Consider the following 22,956-nt stretch of genomic DNA (forward strand, 5'->3'; position numbering starts at 1 on the left):
GTTTTTGTTTTTGTTTTTTTACTTTTTTCCTACCCATACTTCAAAGGCATGGACAAGATAATGAAAGTTCGCCTTACTCTAAAAGTAACTCCACTCGTGCTGTTGTTTATTTTGCCTCTGACCTACTTTTCCCCACAATGAGCTGAAATCAAGTGATCTGTGGTTCGCTTTGTCTGTATTTGATACAGACAGGTCAGTTCGTGTAATGCATGTATACTTGATACATATAGAGATGTATCAAATACATATCGGTCATATAGTCAGACTGAAAGCTTGAGGACTTGAGGGGAAACCAAGGCGAGTCAGTGTAGTCACCGCTGGTTTTGAAACTATGTGTATGTTCTTCATGAGTAAATGCAGGGATTGGAAGAGGTATTAGGTAGCTTCTGGTTCTGACGTTCCTGGATCCTATGGCTTGGCAGTGGGAAGGAATGATGAACTTCCAGTGAGATGTCCTTGTGCAGCGATGACTGCAAGGGCTTTGGGGAGCAGAGAGCACTTGGGAAGTAGGGAGCATTAGTAAACATGGCCTGTTGTTTTCAAAGTTGGCAGCCTGTGGAAGCAAAGAAAGATGGCGATGATTCAGGAAGGCCACGCTTCAGCTCAAACACGGGTGTGTCCTAGGTGCTGCGGCTGGAGGCTGCCAGTTACCTGTGTTCCTCAGTCCCAAATGGAAGGCTATGTCCTGAGAGGAGGTCTGAGTGGCTTGTATCCTTAGCATACCCTGTGTCACTTTATTTATTTATTTATTTATTTATTTATTTATTTATTTATTTATGTGTACATTGCTCTGCCTGCTTATATCCCTGCAGGCCAGAAGAGGGCATCAGATCACATTATGGATGTTTGTAAGCCACCATGCGGTTGCTGGGAATTGAACTCAGGACTTCTGAAAGAGCAGTCAGTGCTCTTTTTAAAAGTGAGTGACTTGGTTGTAAAGAAACAAACATGGGCTGGAGATATGGCTCAACAGTTAAGAGCACTGACTGTTCTTCCAGAGATCCTGAGTTCAATTCCCAGCAAGCAGATGGTGGTTCACATCCATCTATAATATGATCTGATGCCCTCTTCTGACCTGCAGGTGTACATGCAGGCAGAACACTGTATACATAATAAATAAATAAATCTTAAATAAAAAAAAGAAAAGAAAGAAAAGAAAAACAAAGACATCGGCAAGACAGTCAGCATCAGGGTTAGTCAGCTCATATTTGGCAACATAGTTGCTTAGACCTCTTCTAAATACCCTTGTAAGTTTCACTCAGAGAAGCCCAGATAATCTTATTCTGAAAAGCACACCCTGCATCAAGCACTTTGGTATAAAGTTGCTTAGCAGGAGGACAGAAATGAAAAAAGCAATTAAGTTTATATTTAGTGATCTATCTATACGCATCTGGATTACATTCAGGGAAGAATTCAAAAGGGCCGATTCATTTCATGCCTCCTGCTACAAAATGAATGTGGGAGTCAAGCTGTGATTTTCACAGCACAAGACATTTATTGTTGACTTTAAAAAGTTCTCCCACTTGCATGTAATTACTAGCCTAGCAAATGACACTGATATTTCAGCTTCTTAAGTATAAGGTAGAGAGGTCCTTTAAAAATAAAACAAAATGTAGGTCCTATTAGACTTAAGAATCAGTTGCTCCCAAATCAAACACTTATCCCATGCTTTCTCACAGAAACCAGTTGCTTACTGTGTGAGTGCATGAATGTGTGTGTGTGTGTGTGTGTGAGAGAGAGAGAGAGAGAGAGAGAGAGAGAGAGAGAGAGAGGGAGAGGGAGAGAGGGAGGGAGAGATAAGTTTGCCAAGACCAATATGTCTTCCCTAACAGTGTGGCATTTTGATTATTCAGTCAGCACTGGACTTCGTAGCTATGGTAGGCCTTTTCAAAGCAGTCGATACTGGTACAACTTAATGTCGGCTAATGCTTTTAACAAACTTTAGATAGCATTTCTGCCTCCTAAAAGTCTATGCAAACTCTCTGGGAGGGAGTGGCTGATACCCTGTTTCTGTTTCTTTCAGTCAGTTTGTGAAAATATTTATAATCAAACCATTTGAGGGCTCCAAGAGTGTAAGCCTCCCACTAAAGTCATTTCTGCATGCAGCATATCCAGGGCTGGTGAGATTTTTATCACCACACCACTTGAGAAATACTTTTCTAGGCTAACAGCTCAGAAGGAAAGAGAAAAAAAAATGACCAAAGTAAACTGAACACTGATTTCAGTGTTTTGTAAAAACAAATCAAGTATAAAACAAAAATATTGTTGAGCCAGGTATGGTGGCTTTTGCCTATAATTCCAGCGCTAGGGAACCAGAGGCAGGAGGACTGTTGTGAGTTTGAGGCCAGCTTAAGCTACGTAGTGAGTTTTAAGCCAGCCTGGGCTTTATCTCAAAACAGTAACAAAAAGAATGTTACTGTTGAAGGAGGCATAGGTGAAATCAGTCACAAAGACCAAAGGGAAAGTCCTAAAAACTGGGACTTTTCTCCACCTAGATTACTTCAACATACCCTTAAGTTTTCACTCAGAAAAACCCAGTCAAATGTATAGAACTTGCAGTTTGCGGAGAGTATGATGCAAGGAAAGCTGGCAAATGGGAAAACCCTTGGCTCCACTTCCAGACAACTAAATGAGTCATAAGCAGCCGCAAGTGGCTTGAAGGGCGAAAGGAAGCTGCTGAGAGGAAGGGGGCAGTGGAGGGATGGGATGATGTTTTGCATCAGCAAAAACAGCTATGCTTGAAAAATGGTATGACAAGCTGAGTAGAGTGTATGCTAATTTCCAAAAGATAAAATGAAGAAGATATATATGTATGTACATTTGTCTTAATTATTGTCTAGCTATTAAAACTATCACTTTTGACTGAATCAAATAGTGAAGTGATACATGTGCATATAGAGAGATACATATGTATATACATATATATACACACATACATATATACAGTGTATAAGTGTCTTTGCTATAGGTTGCTAGGTTGCAGCATTGAACACATACTGGCCAAGGATATTTGAAAGCTATTCCCTCATAGCTTAGGGGTGATTTTTTTTTTAAGTATCTTAATTGAGCCAATGAGGAAATAGTGTTAGACTAGAAATTAAAAGTTCTGTTCAAGTTTTAATTTTGATGCTAATTTATTCAGCACACTTAGCTCATAACTCTTTCTTCCTACTTTTGCTAACTCCACTATAAGCAAGTTACAGTCTTTCTCACGAAAGGATCTGCTGTGTACTAAGTAAGACTATGCACTAAAGCACCTTGAGAGTCTAGAGCCCCACATAGCGCTGTGTCTAATGGTTTAATGCAGATGCTATCAGACACCTGGATGAGGGTGAGAAGTGGGAGAGAGAATGGGGCTGAAGCCAAAGGCTGACTATGTGAATTAGAGTGGGAAAAATTCAGAATAAGTGAGCCGCAGCATTTTGGCTGAGAATTTTCCTTGCTAGCTAGCATTTCCTCACGGGGTCTTAGATAGAAACGATACACATGTAAGAACGCAGCACAGCCAGCAGGGAGGTGTCAGACATACTGGCCACCATGCCCGGTGCCTGCCCTCTCCCATCGGTCCACATCACTCCAGTTTCCCTTGCCCGCAGAAACTGTAAGGGAAATCCACTGTGCCTCCTGGCCCCTGGTCCTAGTCAGGGAGACGTGTGGCTCTGGCTCTTGTGTTCAGAAATTTGTCCACAGCTTCTCTGCCATTCAAAGACCTGACAGTGTCTTTCTCCCTGGTGCCATTGTTGTATTCCTTGTGAAGAGCCATTGCTTCACGCGCCTGTCTGCCTTAACCTCCTCTCGACCTGAGAGCATGCCAGCCTCTTCAGAGGCATGAGCAATTGTGACAGAAACCAGACTGAGGGATAGGATGCCAGCACCTTCCACTAGAGCCATGTGCACTGGGAATGTGTCTGCAATCCATAAGAGGGTCTGAGGAAAAGCACAAAGGAAACCCTTCAAGACTGATTCAATTAAGTGCCTCCCAAGAGAGAGGCTGAGCACCAACAATAGAAGATTCAATATTGGCTCCCTGAAAGACACTTCATCTCCCCCAAGCACCTGCCCCCTCTTCTCTCTCACACACACATGCGAAACAAGATAATCTGCGGGAAGCTTTGAGAAAATGCCAGGGTTTGGGGGGGGGGCTTGGTTTTGGGGTTTTGGTATTTTGGGATTTTTTTGTTTTTTTTATTTGTTTTGTTTGTTTTTTGTTTTGCTTTTTTTTTTTCGCAATAAAAACATACACCTTTCTCAAATTCATTAATGTCAACAGTCACAAGAAATTTTAAAGAGGAAATAGGAGATTATAAGTAAGTTCTTGCAGTGCATAAAACCAATGAATTGTTTAGATGTAATTAGAATTCTGCATGAAATTATCTGCATTTGTGACCGTTGACAGGGTTACAGAAATGAATGGCAAATAAGTGAGATGTGCTAGTACAAAAGACTTTGTCCTTTATCTTCTATCAAGCAAATGAAAGGCCATGGCATGCAGCCCTCTTACACCAACTGAATTTGGTATTTAAGGAGCATTCAAAGACCAGGCTATTTTTCTTTGTACTGGAAGCGTTATTGTGGTAGCAGGTCAGCGAGCACAGTACATATGCGGCCTCTGAGCTGTTTATAAAGAGGTGTTCTGTGTCTGTCGACTTGACAAGAAGATGCTCATGGACCAGCTGGGTGAGTGTGACTCACTGCTAGTGTCTTTAGGTGTGAACACCATTGTAGGTAGGCAGGCCAGAAGAGACTGAAATGTGTATAGATTGAACACTACACACTGCCAGAGACTATACCACCTTCTGTGAGAGCTAATTTATTAATTTCTCACTTGGAAAGGTGAGTGAGGTGAGCACTAGGAAAGGACAAAAGAACAAAAAGAGTCATACTCTCCAGCTCAAAGGAGTTAGCAAAATGGACAGATAGATTCACACACACACACACACACACACACACACACACACACACACACACACCTTATTTTCCATTTGCTCTCATTGTATGCTGCTCTTAAGTTCTATTCCTGCTAAGCATAAATAATTAAACCCTCAGTTAAGTGATGCAAATGGTGCTCAGCATGGTATGAAAAGGATGTGGAGGACGGGAGAGGGGACAGAACCAGCCTTTAGAGGGCTGTGCATGAGGCTCCAGGTCCAAGTTGAAGCTGAGTTTAAAAAATTCAGTGTGTCCAAAGAGGAACAAGGAGAAAATTGTCCTTTTCCAGAAGGTAGGTACATTGGGTATACAAGAGAGAAAAGTCTGTGTTTCTTATGATGTGTGTTGTTCAAACTACTTCACTCAATGTTGAAAGGACGCCTTAACCAAGCACAGCTTAAAGAAAAACCAGAGAGAAGGCTTTGTGCCTCTGTGTTGTCTTTATACCTTAAAATAATGCATTGTCTGCAAAATTAAAAAACATTAACACTATTATAATTATGGGAAACGCCTCTTTATCCTAAATATACTTTTAAGTCGACTGTCTTGGAAGGTGAGCAAGAGCCACTTTGCTACAGTGTGGTGAGTGCTGTAAAGACCCATCCCCTGCCCGTGGGACACATCCAGCTGTGCCAGGTCCAGCCCATGCTTCCCTGAGGAAGCCTCTGAAGCTGCCATCTGAAGTCTGGGCCTGTTCAGTTCCTGGGTAATCAGGGGTTTTCATGGAACTTAAGTATAACGACCCTGAGGTTGCCCATGGCCAGCCATAGTCTAATTTTAAACATATTGTGGGTTATCTGACCTGCCTCGTCCTGACAGCCGCACGAGCCCACTCCTCCCATTATTGTTTTCCCGTTTCTGATCGTGGGGAGCAAAGCCCTTCCTTGGGGGGTTTGCTGGATTAGGGGAGACTGGTACAGAACAGCATATGGACCTGAGGCAGACGTTCAGAAGGTTGATAATGCATGCAGCCAGTATGGAGGGGGCTATGGGAAAGAGAATGATACTTAGAGTGTGATGATGATTTCAGCGGCTTGATGCAGACTGAAACCATTAATGAAGGTATAGGAGACAGTGATTAGCTGAATAGACCTCGGGTAAGGCCTGTGTGTGTGTTTGAGTCCTGGCTTTGATCTTCCGTTTTGCACTGGGATCACCTACTTACTCTAGCAGAGCTTGGGGGTGAAGGCGGTGCACCCCTGCAGTTACAGTGGTTAATGATGCAGCTGGCAGAGCAGTGCTGGTTGGTGTTGGATATAACAGGATGAGGGATAAACACGGATTTGGCTTTGGCGGTACCTCAGAAATGCCCAGGAGGAAAACAAAGTTGGCAATTTATATGTGGATTTACGGCTTTAAGAAAATGGAAAGTCAGTGTGGAGAATCATCAAACAATCTTGACTGAGGGATTCTGTGCGGAGCTAACAAGGCAGTAGACTACAAACAAGGGGAATGTTTTTCTGGACCGCGGGCAGGCATGCTTCAAGGCTATGCCGCTCACAGGTCTTTATGTGCAGGCTTTGGAAAACAGCAATAGCATGCTAAGCACAGGCCCTTGCTGCAAGGGGCATGTAAGTAACAGAGAAGCCTCTGCCCAAGCTGTGAAATCGGCTTCTGGAAACATCAGCATCAGTTCCATTCCCAAAGGTGAACGCATACATGCCTGCCGCTCTGTGGTTCTCGCGGTACCCACTTTTTTTAAAAATTATATTTTATTAATTTATTCATATTACATCTCAATTGTTAGCTCATCCCTTGTATCCTCCCATTCCTCCCTCCTGCTTTCCCTCTACTCCCCTCCCCTATGACTGTGACTGAGGGGGACCTCCTACCCCTGTATAGGGTATCAAGTCTCTTCTTGGTAACCTGCTATCCTTCCTCTGAGTGCCACCAGGTCTCCCCATCCAGGGGACATGGTCAAATATGGGGCACCAGAGTTCATGTGAAAGTCATACCCCACTCTCCACTCAACTGTGGAGAATGTCCTGTCCATTGGCTAGATCTGGGTAGGGGTTTGAAGTTTACTGCACTTATTGTCCTCGGCTAGTGCCATAGTTTGAGCAGAACCCCTGGGTCCAGATCCACCCAGGGTCCTAGAAACCTACAAGAGGTGTCCACCTTTAGTGAGAAAAGGAGAATGTGAGCTTTGACTTGACTGCCATTTGTCTTCATCTGCAGAGGAAGAGCAACCATGGCGGGTAATGATAAAATGCACAGCATTAGCATTTTGTTGGTGCTGCAGTTTACTTCGCTTCTGCCTGTTACGCGGTTCGCCTTAAGCAGCTTCCCGAGTCCCTTTGTGTTAGCCTCAGTGAAATTTCATCTCTGTTATTGCCTACCTTTCTAATAGCTATTTTCAGGATCCTAACTTTTTCATTCTTTTTGTGTTGCATGTCTAATGCTTCCCCTAAAACTAGTCTTGGTGGTAAACAGGCGTAAGACAGTTAAGATGGCACAATGTACTGGAAAATCAGGCTTGTGATAGAAACACTGCATAGAAGTGTGAGGAGTGGCCCTGCTTAGTTCTGTACTGGCCATGTGAGTGTCCACAGGGACATTCTACAGGACACTGTGAGGGTCTCTCCATCTGCCCGTTTTCTTACAATGAAAACCAAACATCCCCCGTTATTAGCTCCTGGTACTTTAAGGGCCATGACAGATTCCCCCAGTTTATGCTTCACAGTGGTGACAGTGAGCGCCTGGCCAATACCTAAAATGAAATAGACATACATTAAGAGCCTCGTCATATAAGGAGGTCACGCAGAAACGTTGAACTCATCTGGGGATTGCTTTAAAGTTCCGATGCCTAGGCTGTACCTGGGATTGTGAAATTGTGCCTGCCCCATTCAGTGGGAACGGCCTCACCTCTTCCTGCTATAGAAAGAAGATAGAAACCCAGGAAGAAGAGGTGCCGGGGTTGAGATGTAGAACAGCGGCAGACTAGGAGCTTCCCGTGGACCGTTGTGTAAAGTGTTTGAAGTTTATCGTAATTGCAGTTGTCAGTCATCAGCAAATTTAGTTCTAGCTGGCATGGCTATCCTTGATACGTTGGATGGATAGTGACGTAATGGTTTGGTGAAGATCCTTATACTATGTGGGTCCTGTTTTCACTTTCCCAGGTAGAAGAGGAGAGTAATTTATTTGGAATATAAGGAGCCTTAATTTATACTCTGTCTTTATGTAAAAAGCAAAAGTAAGGAATGAGTTAGGATTTGGAACCTTCTAAGAATCGTATATATAAAAAATCAACATGAGTGGGGAATGGCGGCAAAAACATGTGTTCTCAGCCACTGAGACACTGAGGTCACAGGGTCCTGAGTTCAAGGCCAGCCTGGGCTACATTGGAAAACCTATCTCAAAGAGAAAGCAGGGAAACCCCATGTTATAATCTATTCTTATATAACTTTCCCTGTTATATCCCTGTTACTTTGAAAATATTGAGCCCTATGTATAGCTTAGAAAACTTGACAGTATCAGACAAACTTAAATGGGGATTCTATTTAAGTGGAGAACCTATAATTGTATGGGTTATTTGTTACAGTGCCAATACTGTTAAATTGATCACCTTCCTTAAAGAGGAAAAGGATTGAGGATGTGGGTAGAATGTGGCTGCTGTAGGGTATCTGCCTTCAGGCACAGGCAAGTACCAGAAATGGTAAATAAGCCAAGTTTTTACTATATGAATTTTGAACCATAAGTACTAAGTCATTAGGTATTTAATATAGGCTAAGTGAGGTGTTCAAGACCCAAGGTGGATCAGGAATACCTTTGCAATGCCTTATATTTTAGTGGAGATTGATTTGATTGTGTGCAAAACAAAAGCAGACACTCTGTAGGGTGCCCCATACGGTTTGATGTTTAGAAATCACTTCCTTATGAGTTGCCTGTGGGCAGGATAAGGATGCCACCATGTCCTTTGCCTTGGGGCCTCTCAATCTGATCCTGTGGATTCTCTTTACTGCTCTGGATGGGTGTAAAGATTCATGTGCCTGACCTTTTCTTCAAAGGACAGTTTCTTCAAGACCCTGGATGTTTAAGCAAGAGCTTGGAGTGTCCCTGCAGAAGAAAATCGGAAGAAATGGAAAGAGTGGGTGGTCAAGTGCTCAGAGCAGTTTGTAAACACGCATTGCTGGTATTGTGTTCAAAGCGCAGGGTGGGAACATAACTCCAGACAGATTTTCACACGTAACCATTAAAAGACTTAAAAGGCACCATATCTCGACTGAGAGAGAGCAGGGGTAGATGAACCAAAAATTATTCAGAACTGTTTTTTTTTCTCAAGATTTTAGGTTTTAAGGGCCAGAGGACTGGCTCACCAGGTAAAGGGTGCTTACTGCCAAGCCTGATGACCTGAGTTCAGTCCCTGGGACAAATGTGGTAGAAAAGGTAACCAACTCCACAAAGTTATCCTCTGACTTCTACATGTTCTGTTGCGTGTGCACGCACGTGTGTGCACACACACACACTCAGACACTCACACGCACATAAATAATATATAATAAAATTTTAGATTCCAAAGCGTGGAAGGGAATTAGAGAACAAAAGAAGAAAAGGCTTGCTAACAGAGTTTGTTCCCAGACTTGTTTCTATATTAAGGTTGCCCAGGAATTGGTTTTAAGACTCCAATGCCCCGGCTATCCTCAGATTATAAAAGTTACTCTCTGGAGACAGAGCAGATGCCATGGGCTTCCCACTCCCAAAGTGGTTCAAACACCATGGTGGGAAGCACTGTCCTGTTTAGCAGGCTTTTTGAAGAATATGTCATGTAGCCAGATCTCTGATTTCTTCAGAGAAAGGAAGATTAAATGTTACAGAGAAAGACACCATTACAATTAGAAGCCGGCTGTGCTGTCTCTGCAGACGTGTTGTGCAGTATAGGGCATCTTAAACCTTCTCCACAAGCAACCCGTTTTAACCCAAGAAATGTTTGCATTACCAAAGGTATATAAAATAGATATACATCTCAAACATTTGCAGGTGCTGAAGCATAAAGGAATTTATTTCAAAGCAATTCCTTGGAACTCACGTAATCTTACCATGTATTAAAGATCAAAACAAATCTGCGTACTAATGGAATGCATGTGCTGATATGCTTTTGAATGCAGAATTAAGTCTTGGCTGGACACTTAGTCCTGCAGGCTGTAGAGCATCCTCAGGGCATTTCAGGGTTGATTTTGTGCTTTTGTTTTATCATTGTGAATGGTGGAAACAGCATTTCACATCAGTGTGCGGTAGAAAATCATAAAACAGTGTTTAGGAGCCTTCCGGAAATTGTTAAAAATTTTGTTCTGGTCCAGGCACTTCTGAGGCAGAGGCAAGCAGATCTCTGGAAGTTCAAGGCCAGCTTGTTTTACAGAGTGAGTTCCAGGACAGTCATGGCTACAGAAAAAAAAAATCTGCTTTAATTCCCAGACAAACTCATTCAATTTTTTTTTTCATTTTCAATGAAGCTCAAGTCAACAAGTGAACCAGCAGATTTTAAAATCCAACCTACTGGGGCTAGAAAGCTGGCTTAGCAGTTATGAGCACTTGTTCTTGCGAGGACCCAGGTTCAGTTCCCAGCACCTACATGGCAGCTCACAACTGCATACGACACAGGATGCAAGGGATCAAATTCCACCCTCTTCTAACCTTCATGGACACCATGAACCATATACATACATACATACATATATACATACATACACACATGCATACATATATACATACGTACATACATACATACATACATATATACATACACACGTACATACATATATACATACATACATACATATATATATACATACATACATACACACACATAAAATACTTCTTAAATTTTTTAAATGATAAAATAAAATGAGACATTTTAATGCATTACAATCTGATATAAATTTGATAATTATGTCCTGACGAATGATAGTACTCAAATGTTAAAGGCCCTTGTTTCTGTAATCGAATGATTATGCTGCTAACCAAGCAGAGAGCTTTCTTCGTACAATGAAATCCCTGCAGTTGATAGTGTACAGTAGTCTGCAACCCGAACTGAGGAGCTGCAACAGTGTTCTGTAGCACCGTGTGCACGTGATGACACTCAGAGCCAAGGCTGCTGTAAAGGCATGTGATGGAACACAGGCCAACACAGACAGAAACACCTTGTGTTCATTACACACTTGCTTTTTTTCCCCTAAGGTTTGGTCTTTTCACATTCAGTCAGTTACAAGTCCTCACATGGCGTCATGACTCTCAATTTGAGAATTCATAATATATTATGCAGAACTCAAAAACCTTATACGTATATGCCAGCTAATCAAGAAGATTGTTTTAAAAAGAAAATATAGAGCACTTGTTGTATCCCTAAGTCTAGCATGGACATTGGAGGATCCAGGGCAAGAGCACAAATGGAAACATACAACATATGCCTAAATACTCATATTATGATTCAGAGTTGTCAAATACAATCAGTATTCTTTAGGCCAATATGTTGACTATTTAAAAAAAAAAGACATTAAATTAATGCAATCATTGGCTCCTATCAGTGCAACTGCATTCCTGAAAAGAATTTTAAGATGGATTAAGGCACAGCGCCATATTCAAGAGCTTACAAATATTGCAGGAAGACCAGACAAACACATTAATGTTGAGGTAGATGGTCTTAAACATAAACAAGGCCTTGCACCAGCTAGGAGAACAAAAAGTGTCCACAAGGATTTGTGGACAGCTCACTGGGGATCCACAAGCCCGTATTCAAAGTGGGAATGCTGCTTGGCATCACTTTATGGAAGGCTTGGCTTGATAGACGCTTGACCTCATAGGACAAAACAAAACATCTGGAATGGCTTGCAAATGAGTGCGGAGGTGGACGGAATCAGGACAGGGTGTGTCCTGGGGTATCAAGTTACATTCTCTGTGTGACAGCCTTGCACACGATATTTAAAATTAGATACAGTGACATCATAACTGTCTGTCATTAATAGCTTCTAGCATTGTTAGATTGAGCACCAGCATGAGGTGAGAGCTATGGATTCTGACTGAGTCCTGGACCAAGCCATGCCTGCCGGGCTTCGGCATCTCTTGCTGCCTTGTTTATGGGAAAGCTGGAGATGCCCTGACAAGCAGCTTGCTGGGACCAGCAGCTGCATGGCTGTAAGGCGGTGCTTGCTGGGAATCTCCGTAGCATCCTGCTGCAGGAAGCCACCCCAGGTCAGAGTGCAATGGAGCCGGGGGTAGGGAAGGCTTTGCTCTTGTAAATAGAACATCTGCTCAAGGCCTTGAGCGCTTCATGAGTTCTTCCTAACAACTGTGACTTTGCCTTTGCTTTGTGCCTTGCTTTTACTCATACAGAGCAAAGCCTTTGCTTTCTTCTTGGCTTCTGTAGGCCAAATACTAAGTTCCATAGGAGTCACCTAAGAATAATGCATCTGTCTACTTGGGGAGTCTTTGCATGGAGAAAACAATCAGGCCTTGAGAAATTTTAGGTAAACCTGGAACCGGGTGTCTGGAAGCTTTTTACGTCACTGCTTAAGTCTTCAGAAATTACACTGTCTTAGGCCTTTGCTTTGCAGATGCGGGAACTCAGGATTGTAAAAGAATAGTAAGGCACCCAACTAGCAAATGGAAGATCTGCGCCTAGAACACAGTGTTTTGACTTGTAGTTGAAACGTAATGTGCAAACTGTCAGCTCTTTTCTGAGTAAGCCCACATCTTCCCACACTCCCAAACACGCCTGTTATACTCTACAGCAATTAATTCGATAGTTAACACTATTTCAGTTATTTTTCCCAGAATACCATCTTTGCTTGTCAGTTGCCTTGTTTATTCAATGCAGTTTTTCCAGTGTTATTTTTCTTTCAAAGTTGGAAACCTTATAAGGGCAATTTTTCCTATCGAAATCTCTGTATTTCTTCTTCTAGAGTTTGGGGTTTGGTTTCTGTTTTCCTTTTGGTTTTTGAGCATCTCCCAATTCAGTGTAATCAACTCTGACTTACTCTAAAGGGTTAAGTCTTTTAAAAAGAAAATGTTTTCTGGCTTTCCCTTGCCAAGAGAAAAAAAAAATCAGTAAAGAGAATAAGGTACAGAGGAGCCCTAAAGATGGCAGGCCTATGATACAGTTGACCTCTGTAGCAGCATGTCCAAGACTTTCAGAGACATTTCTCTAATATAAAATATAAATTCATGCCCTAGAAATCTTAAATAAAAACAGAGGACATGTCAGAGAGAGAGAGGGAGGGAGGGAGGGAGAGAGGGAGGGAGGGAGGGAAGGAGGGAGGGAGGGAGAAAACACTCCTTACAAGAGTATCTACAGCCCAGGTTAAAGTCTATTGGATCTGTCTTGCCTGCCCACACTACCTGGATCTGTGAGGGGCACCATAGCTTGGGTGGGATTCTGGGAAGTTGGGCAGTGTCACATGGGCACATTAGAACAGGGGGTCATAAGACAGATCAGAGTTGTTTGTGTGGGTGCTGCCAAATGAAACACTGGAAAGACCATGTGAAATAGAGTCAGGAAACTGGAAGAACCCAGGGGTCAGAGTCTCACAGCCCAAAAGGCATGTGATGTAAGTCAGGAAGGACCTGGGAACATAATGCGCTCTTACCTGTCCACATGCTAGTTATGTGAGCTTCGATTTCTTGCAGGGCCCAATGTCGTGTATGGACTAGAGGATGTGTGTGTGTGTGTATGTGTGTGTGTGTGTGTGTGTGTGTGTGTGTGTGTCTTAGTTTATTATGTATGCATGAGTGACATGTGTCCAGTTCTGGGGATTTTCAGTGATTTCACATCAGCCTACTAATGGCTGAGTAGCCCATATCCAAAGTGTCAGTGACTAGATGCTTCCGATTTCTACACTTGCATAAACTGCATAGCTGAAACTCTCTAATATTGAACTTCAGAATACTCCAAAACCTGAAACTTTTTGTATATAATGTTCAAAATTTTTTGATTTCTGAAAGTTGGATTCCAGAGATTCAAAACAGGTGCTCAACATGTTGTTAACACACTGTTTTAGGAAGGCGGTTCCTTTCTTGAGAGGGCCAGGACAGCTCACATCCAGCTCTCTGTGAGGTTCCATGCTAGCGCCAACAATGATACCTGCAATAAAATGAAGACGAGCTTGAACTACACTGCAAGGCCATGTCTCAGAAAGGAAGGTGGAAGAAAGGGTCCCTGAAGCCTTTTCTCGCTCAGCTTTCCACCCGGCTGCAGGAATCGACCTTATGCGCTTTTTTTTGCTTTTTTTTTTTTTTCTTTCTGGAAGTTAAGGATATTGGAGATAGACATAGGCCTCAACCCTTCCAAAGAGAAAATCAAAGTAAGCAGCAGAGGGCTGACATGTCTGTTTCCTGAGCTGAATTTAGAAAGAAGCCTTTGATTTTTCACATCGTTAATATTTAATATCCATGTCAAGGTGTTAGTGAAAGGCATTACTTGATTTTCAGTAGTAGGGATAATTATATTGAGATTTAAAGGTTAAAGGACTGGACCGAGGTGGAGGAATCAATTAATTTAAACCCGCTTTGGTCATTTAGGCAGGAACAAACTTAAAATATGGCTACTAGAAACCAGAGTATGAGACCAAGGGCTATCTCTGGAAGCCAGAGTAAGCAATAACAGGCAAAGGGGACGTTCTGCCCACATGTCAGGCGACAGATCCATGTGTGCACCGCCTCAGCTGCAGGAGGCTGATAGCTTGGCTCTGAGCCTTAGCTCGGGTAAGGTACTGTAAAAGGAGCTTGTATTCACCTGTTTCAATTGTTGTCACAGAGGATTACTGCCTCTGTCTGCTAACCTAGGTCTCGTCCTGGAAGCTTCCAGCCTCCGTACAATCTAACTTAGGCCTAGAATGCTTTCAGCCTCTGAGACAGACTGCTTAACAAGTTCACCCTTTCTTTTCTTACTGAACTCTGCGCTGGCTGCTTCAACTCAGCTGTTGTGGCTCAAACTCCTCTCTCAGCTGACTTACTCGTTCTGGCTTCTCTCTAAATTGCTCTGCTTGGCCTCAAACTAACTCCAGGAATCTTCTCTAATCTTCAGGCTCCTTCTCATTCTCTGGTTTGTTCTGTATTCACCTGTGTCTAGCTTGTTCTCTCTCTCTCTCTCTCTCTCTCTCTCTCTCTCTCTCTCTCTCTCTCTCTCTCTCTCTCTCTTCAACCTGTCTCTGTAAAACTGTCCTGGTAAAACTCCTTCCTCTCCTATCACTCTTTGTGTCGCTCCCTGAAGTAGCTTCCCTTTCCTCTCTCTTCTTGTGAGAGTTGAGCGTATCCTATGCTGTCAAATCTTTCTCTGATTCCTCACTTATTCTGCCACTCAATTGGACATCACTGTCAAACATGGTTGCTTCCTTCTACAATCTAGCTTTACCTTCATTGTTTGGCATTAAAGGGATGAGCCACCATGCCTGGACCTAAGCTTTTCTTTACCTGATGCTTGCTCTATACCAGGCTGGCCTTGAGCTCAGATCTGCTTGCCTCTGTCTCCTGGGTTAAAGGTGTGTCTGTATTCCAGGCAGATCACAAAGACCTAGAAGGTCCTTGGGTGTGATTTCTTCCCAGAGCAGCCATGTTCTAAATTAAAATTCCTCTACAAGGAACTAAGAAGAGGGTAGGAGAACTGAGGGGCTTAAGCTGAGCAGGGGGGGGGGGGGGAGACGGGGGTGAGAATGGAGGTCTGGCACAGTGCATAAGGCCACTCAGGTATCAGCTCCCTCCATCTCCCTAACCTGACCCTGGGCATGATATTTACATTCCCTGTGCTTCACTGTCCTGCCTGAAAACAGAGATCAGAGTACCTGCTGTGGGAGAGAAATGAGGATTTACCCTAAAGCCCTGTGTGAGAACTAAACGCGTTAATGTGCCATGCCTGAGCCTGGTTTCAGACACACAATCTTCAATAATTATTGACTCTCGTACCTATGAGGATTAAAACTATACAGGATTCTCATGGGGATGTTGAAATGGCAAAAATACAATAACGTATGTAGCATATTTGACTCCGCTTAGCAATAGTAATTACTCAGTGAAGAGCCGTTGATTGGGAAGAAGGCGAAAGTCACCTTTACCAACAGGGAAACAACAACAGCCCACACAGGGGTGGAAACAGGCCTGCTGCAGTCATGCTGGAAGACCCAGCATGGCTGGGAGGACTCAGGTTGGGAGATGAGGAGCACAGGAAGGGGAGAGAAGCCTCTGCTGTGGCCAGGAAGTCACCAGGTGGGGACGTGCGGAGACATTATAAGGGACCAACAAAGGTATGACTAAAGTAAAGCTTATTGGCCTGAATATCTCATTCGTAATGATGAAGGGTATAGTTGACACATCTGTTTCTAAGTGAGACAGAAGTAGTTGGCCGAGGCTCAAGTTCAGGTTGCTGTCAGGGATTTAAAAAAAAAAATCACATCCATGTTTGCCACCGACCAATAGGCAAGAGGAGTGGCAGTTCAGCTGACTCCCAACACAGCACTTCCTGACCACACAGGCGATGTGGAGAAGTGTGAGTGGGGTGCCCTGTTAAAAGGGAGAAATCATACACATACCTTTCAGTCCTGTTGACGTCCTGACTGTCCAATTTGACTAAGATATCATTTAGGCCTGGAGTTCTCGTGGGTGGGAGAGAGGACACGAGACAGAGAGACAGAGACAGTTAGCCAGGCTTGAAATAGTGAGTTAAGTCCCTGGCCTTCAGATTTTAAAGCAGCCATAGTTTTTTGTTTACTATAAATTTAAATGCATGCTTGTTGGCATCTGCTTTACACAGCATAACATGCTAGTTAGGTGACTGGTAAATTTTTGGTTGAATCTACTCTTCATTTAGGAATCCCATGCACATTTATGTTAGAGAAAAAACACAGCATACGATACACAGAGTTCTGTCTGAAACCTGATGTGAGTACCACATGGAAGTGCTAAAGTAGAGAAACCTAGTGTTGACTGCAGAGACATTTCACCTTTCAAAGTGTCTTTTCTGGTATGTGGCACTCTTGGGTTCAAGCCCTGACTCTGCCTCCTAGAGAAGAAATTTTGGCTTGTTTGGATGTTCATTGTGGGCCTAATTATTATTGTGGTTCTCAGTGGAGAACATTCCAGAAACACAAAGCCCACATAGACCTCTTTGGTGGGAATAGAGAAGAGATGGGGCAGAGGATACTGCACATCTCTAGGGACCCCAGTTTCACCCAAAACATCCACCCAGCACTGTGAACACAACTAAGCAACAGAGTGCCCGCCTGTAGGCGAGTAGGATGTCCTCGTTCAATCTCCAACACTGGAAAGCAAATCTACCCATAACTCCTTTGGACAGGTAGACCTCCTGGGCTGTCTTCTGCCCTCATAACACCAGCATACTTAAAAACATAATAGATGACACCAAACATGTGACCGTGTATCTAACTATATGTAATAAAGATTGATAATTTAAGCTCGTACTTTGAAGTTGCAGTATGAATGAAATATATGTATATATAAATATATACATATATATACAATTATTATTATATTTTTATTTGTATGTTGGAGGTGTTTCTTCTAGATGAAATGTCAGTGTCAATTTCTCTGAGTCCCCCAGAACCCTGATGTAAAGAGGGAAAGCAGAGTGCTTTAAGTTGCATTGGTGTTCTAGACACAAGTGAAAACAGCCTTGTTTTATTAAAATAAGATTGCTCTGTGGTGGATTCTTTGTTCAATCACAAAAAAATGTTATAAACTTTTCTCCAGCAATATATATGCCTTTCTGCCACCAGATTCCATATGTTTCTATCAAAATCAAATTTAAGACCAAGTGTCCATAAGAGGTTAGATTGGGCAAAGCGAATTATTTTCTTTTAATTCATTAAAATAACGCACCCCAGCCAACCTCTGTGTGGTCACCTGTGTCACTGCTTATCTCCAGGGAGTTGCGCAGGCTCCCCACAGGCATCTGTGTCGGTGAAGACCCGTGCAGTAAGAGAAAGGCTCACATCAGAACTCCTTAATCTCCCAGTGATTGGTGGGACTTCTGAAGGAAGGGTGTGGAAGTCAAGTGTAGTCTGTGCTGGCTTTGGCCGAACAATCCCCTGTGAGCATGCTCTGTTTGTTTCTGATGTGCCACGTAGTGGTTGCATGAACCTAACCTTAATGGAGAAAAAAATTAAAAGGTCTTTGCCTGTCTCCTCACACTCACACCATTTGTTACCTAACAATAGAGGTTTTGGGGGGAAAGAAAAGTATTATTTTCCCAGACTCAGTGTACCACCACAGTAATTACACAAATCAGAAATTGCAAGTTGATAGCATTCATGTGTTCATTTTGTTTAACATAGAGATCTTTTTTCCCCATTTCATTTTATAGACGTAGGATTCATATCTGTAGTGCAATGCACAGACCTTCAGAATATAGTTTGCCCCCATGTACACATTTCTAAGAATTCAGAACCCATCAGTCACTGTCCAGGTGAGGGCATGAACGTTTCCAGTGTCCCATCAGCATCCCTCTTCCCCTGCCTTGGCCAGGACTTGCTGAGAAGCATCTGCTCTCCTGGAACCTGTCACAATGGGTTTTTAATGGTGCCATCACAGTACATATTTCTAGGCCTAACCTTTCAGAAAGAGTAAGATCCTGACATTGCCACTTTAATAGCTTGTCCAAAACAGGGGGCAATTTGCTCAGAACAGCTGAGGTTTGGTGGTTTTCAGAGTCCAGGTGTCAGTCATTAGCTGGCTCCCTGCGCCTTTCCTAACCAAGCTCCTGTGGAGCTTTATACGGCTTGCATTTTCCCAAGTGTCTCTGCAAGCACCCAAGTCAATTTTCAAAGAAATCACATTACTTTTGAGTGGCATCTCTGAGACACCGATGACTGTCACAGCAGCGCTGATGCATTCTAATGTAGAAGTTCTGAAATTACTGTGGGTGCCATGTCACCAGCCACCACCACTCCTGACTCGCTGCACAAGTTAAGCCATATGCCACACTGGTTCTGAAATCCTAATGGTGAGACAGGCTCCCAGCCTGCAGCAGGTTGAATGCTACTTCATGCTGCACAAAGCGATGCAGCTGATATGTCTGTAGTGTGTGTGTGTGTGTGTGAGAGAGAGAGAGAGAGAGAGAGAGAGAGAGAGAGAGAGAGAGAGAGAGAGAGAGAGAGAGAGAGAGAGAGAGAAGAAGAAGAAGAAGAAGAAGAAGAAGAAGAAGAAGAAGAAGAAGAAGAAGAAGAAGAAGAAGAAGAAGAAGAAGAAGAAGAAGAAGTGGAGCTATAGTCAAAGTATTGTCATTATCCCAGACATTGCCCCTGCTTGCTTATTTACTTGGTTGCTAGAGAAACAAGCTCAAGTCACTTGGCAAACATCTGGAGAGCATGTTACTGCTAGGAGCTCTGAATGCAGCTGCAAATAGAAGATGTAAGGTTTGGAGCTCCCTCCCCAATGGCCAAGGTGCTGAGCTTTGTTTAGACCTGATGGATTTTGGTCTACAAAGTGATATTTCACTACTTAGCACAAACAAGGGAGCGAGGTAGACATTATCTTAGTGTACTCTTTCTCAGAAATAAGCAGTAATTTTTTAAAGTTATTTGTCTTGATTTTGGAAAATAGAATAATGTAAAGAACAAAATATAAAAGTACCTGATCTGCCAAAGGAAACTCGTTTTGATTTTTAACACCTTTAATAAAGCACTCTCTTGCTTTCTCTGCCTTTCCCCACTTCTTTCTTCTCCATGACTTTTTCTTCTATCATGGAAAATCTCGAAATATGTTTCAGAGCTGAGGAAGTAACTTAATCATAGTTGCTGACCCACAGTGTGAAAGAGAGGCTTAAAAGCAAAAAGTAGAATAGAAAAAATATATATTTAATACTTTGATTTACTCCATAGTTTATAGAATAGAGATAAAAAAACTAATTTCTTAGCTGTTTTATACAAGAGGATATTTTCATGTTTGCTACTTTTAAAATATTTATAGATTGGTACATAAAATATTTGAAATAAACATCTTTTATTTCTTGCTACAGTGAATAAACTGAACTCTGACAATAATGCTAAAGCTGCCTTTCACATGTGTTCCAGTTTCTAAAGGAAGTGACTGTTGTTTATTAAAATGCTCAAATGTTTATTAAATTATAATAAGTACATCTTTAAAACTCAACAATGGAGAATTGGACATGATCAAATGTTTTTGGAACCACTGAAATAATTAGGTTTGTGCCAATATGGTTTATTGATGTGATATATTAATAGAATTCCATGCATTCATCCCAATATTAATATATCAATATATATAAAGTATAATACTACTTTGAGTTATTAACTTCAATCTCATGCATCTGCTCTGGGGATTTTTGGGATATATGTTTATTCTGAATTGTTCTGTGGGATAATTAGTGTAACAAGATGGGTTGTTGCACACTTTGCGTTCTTTTCCCTCTTGATCTCTTATGCCTCTTGGGACAGTAGATTTCTTTTGTGGGTTCACAAAGCATTTTTTTTATCCTTCCAGAGAGCACTCATCATATTGTTTGTTTAAATTCTCTCTATATTTTCTTTCTAGCCTCGTGTGTGTGTGTGTGTGTGTGTGTGTGTGTGTGTGTGTGTGTGTCTTCTTCCTTAAATTCAAGCACAGTTCACCCTGCAGCCATTCGGTGCCTGTACAGTGTAATTGGCCTCAGGCAAGATGCTGTAGTTGTAGGTGATGAAAAACGCAGTCCAGTGACAACTGAGAGAAGGGAAAGTAAGAGTGACCCCAAAATCATGAGGGCAAGGTTAGGTGACATGCGACTCTGTGACAGTGACAGGGGTCCAGAGGACAAGTCAGTTTCCAAGGACTTGAGAGCAGCACTGGCTGACCAGAGCTGAGTCCTAGAACTCAGCTTCATGGCTTCTTTTTCTCGTGGCTGCCTGCTGCTTCTGATGGCAGATTATAGAGCCAATTGCTTTGTTAGTTTGTTTGTTTGTTTTCCTAACTCAAGTACACACTACAACACACTTTTGAAACTAAATACATTCATTATGCCCTAATAATTTTTGTTAAAAACAATCTTTTAAATATTCGCATCAGGGCATCACTTCCAAATGATGTCTTTCAATTGTCAGCTCTTTCCCAGGGGAAGAATTTGAAAATTAAGAACACTCTCGTGGGGCCCCACGCAGATAAAAGCCTGGTTCTCATGCATGGTCTAATCTCTGCTGTGTAAGGCACGTGGTCTGCACTGAACTAATGTTTTTAATGAGTCACTTTTTTTTTTCTCCTGCAGTGTTGTAATACTGGGTAGTGGTCTTCACGCTGCAGAAAGCCCAAATTAACTTTAACTTCAAAGGCAATTCAGGCCTTTTTGATGAGTTGTTAGATAGAAAGTCAAATCCAAAAAATGACTGAAATCCACAGAGGAAGCCATGAGTGATGGAAGTGAAGGAGACATTAAGCAGATTCAGGGATTTCACTTCTAGTTGTGGAGCCAAAAGATGTACGCTGGAACAGATATTTGAAGCCCAAATTCTTAGAAGCAATATTTACCATAGCCAAAGGATAGAAGCGAGCCAAGGTGTCTGCTGGTGCACAAATATGTAAAAAAGAAAAAAAAAGTGTGGTATTACAGATACTATAGGGAAACAAAACAAAACAAAACAAAACCCTGGTATTTGATGCATAATAGATAAACCTTTAGGACATTGTTCTTGGGAGGAGCCAATAACCGCTTGCTTGCTTATGAGTCCACAAACAGATGTTAGAAGCTCACTTCACAGAAGCAGTGAATTACAATAGACGTTGCCTGGGACAGAGAGGGTAGGGAGCTGCTGTTTAATGGGTCCAGAGCCTGAGCTTTGCAAGAGATCTGAAGGTGGGTGGTGGTGAATATTACACAGTAAAGTGGGTTTACACAATGCCAGTGAAGTGCACACTTGAAATAGTGATAGGGTTTTGTTGTTGTTGTTGTTTTTAACAGTGAAGAGATTAAAATGCGTACTATAGATAGAACCACTGCAGGTCACACCCTCAGGCCACTGTTGCCAGGGATGACTGTAGTACCTGCTTAACTTTCAGGCTGTCCCCCCCAGGAGGAGAGGAGGCAGGCAGGAGAGCCTGTTGACCTGGTGCTCCTTTGAAAGCAAAATGAAGTGCTGTGTTCAGTAATGGCTTTCTTCTCCTCCTCAGGGTGTTAAATACCACATTATTTGAAAGTTGGGAGATCGTCGGACCGTACCCTTCCTGGTGGGTTTTTAACCTGCTGCTGTTGCTACTACAAGGGCTGAACTGCTTCTGGTCTTACTTGATTGTAAAAATAGCTTGCAAAACTGTTTCAAAAGGCAAGGTAAGCTAAAATTCATCCTCTCCAGTACGTCCCAGAAATGTCAGGGTATTTGTGGCTCCTCTGAAATCACTTATTTCTGACTTCATCCAAATCAGTGCTATTTCTTCCCCAAAAACCACCTTGAAACATAGACTGAATGATTTTCTTCCCATTGGTTCATTTTTTAAAGTTTCTCTGTTGGCTTTGTTGGTAATAATGCCCAATGACCTGTAGTTGCAATTTTTGATTTAATGACGACCTACTATTTATTGTGAAAATTTCCCCTCTGTCTCCCTCTAACCTTCTCTGATTATTTATATTGAGCAAATTTTAATTTAATAATCCTTTCATGAAAAGGATTGCTTGGTATCATATGCACATTTGAGCAAGCCTCTGAAAGGGAAGAGTAAACACACTCATGACTCCTTCAACAAAGTTGACTTAAGTCTCTATTTTAAGCTGAAACCATGGGGCTGACTTAAATAAATCGTCCTGGGGCTCAGCCCTTTGCCTAGAGCAGTGACATTTCCAGATCATTCTCTGTGATGTTTTCTTACTTTGTTGTTTGTTCTCTTCCTCCTGCCACCCTGAAAGGCTGGGAAGTGGAACCCTTTACATGTAAGTCTCTTGTCCTCTCTCTTCCTTCCTGGGTGACATGTGCCTGCTGGAGGGTGGCTCAGGTGCTTTCGTCCATGCCTTTTCCCCCATGTACCATGTTGGCTTTGTGGCCTGTGTAGATTACATGAGCTGCAGAAGCTAGCTGCAGTTCTCATTGCCCTTTTTTATGAGCACATAAA

The 22,956-nt window shown here is 42.4% G+C and overlaps 1 protein-coding gene across 2 annotated transcripts in view; it reads left to right on the plus strand.

Moving 5' to 3' along the window:
• Positions 1-22,956, plus strand: part of CERS6 (ceramide synthase 6) — a 261,211-nt gene that overhangs the window by 230,327 nt on the left and 7,928 nt on the right. The window contains exons 9-10 of one of the 2 annotated variants that reach the window (XM_084799434.1): positions 22,024-22,180; positions 22,754-22,777. In XM_084799434.1, coding sequence (XP_084655560.1) covers positions 22,024-22,180; positions 22,754-22,777 — 181 coding nt within the window. The remainder of the gene's footprint in view (positions 1-22,023; positions 22,181-22,753; positions 22,778-22,956) is intronic. The other variant, XM_084799435.1, reaches the window with a different exon arrangement.

The sequence above is a fragment of the Acomys minous genome (assembly GCF_964271855.1).
Source record: "Acomys minous genome assembly, chromosome: 10".
In the NCBI taxonomy this organism is placed as follows: domain Eukaryota; kingdom Metazoa; phylum Chordata; class Mammalia; order Rodentia; family Muridae; genus Acomys; species Acomys minous.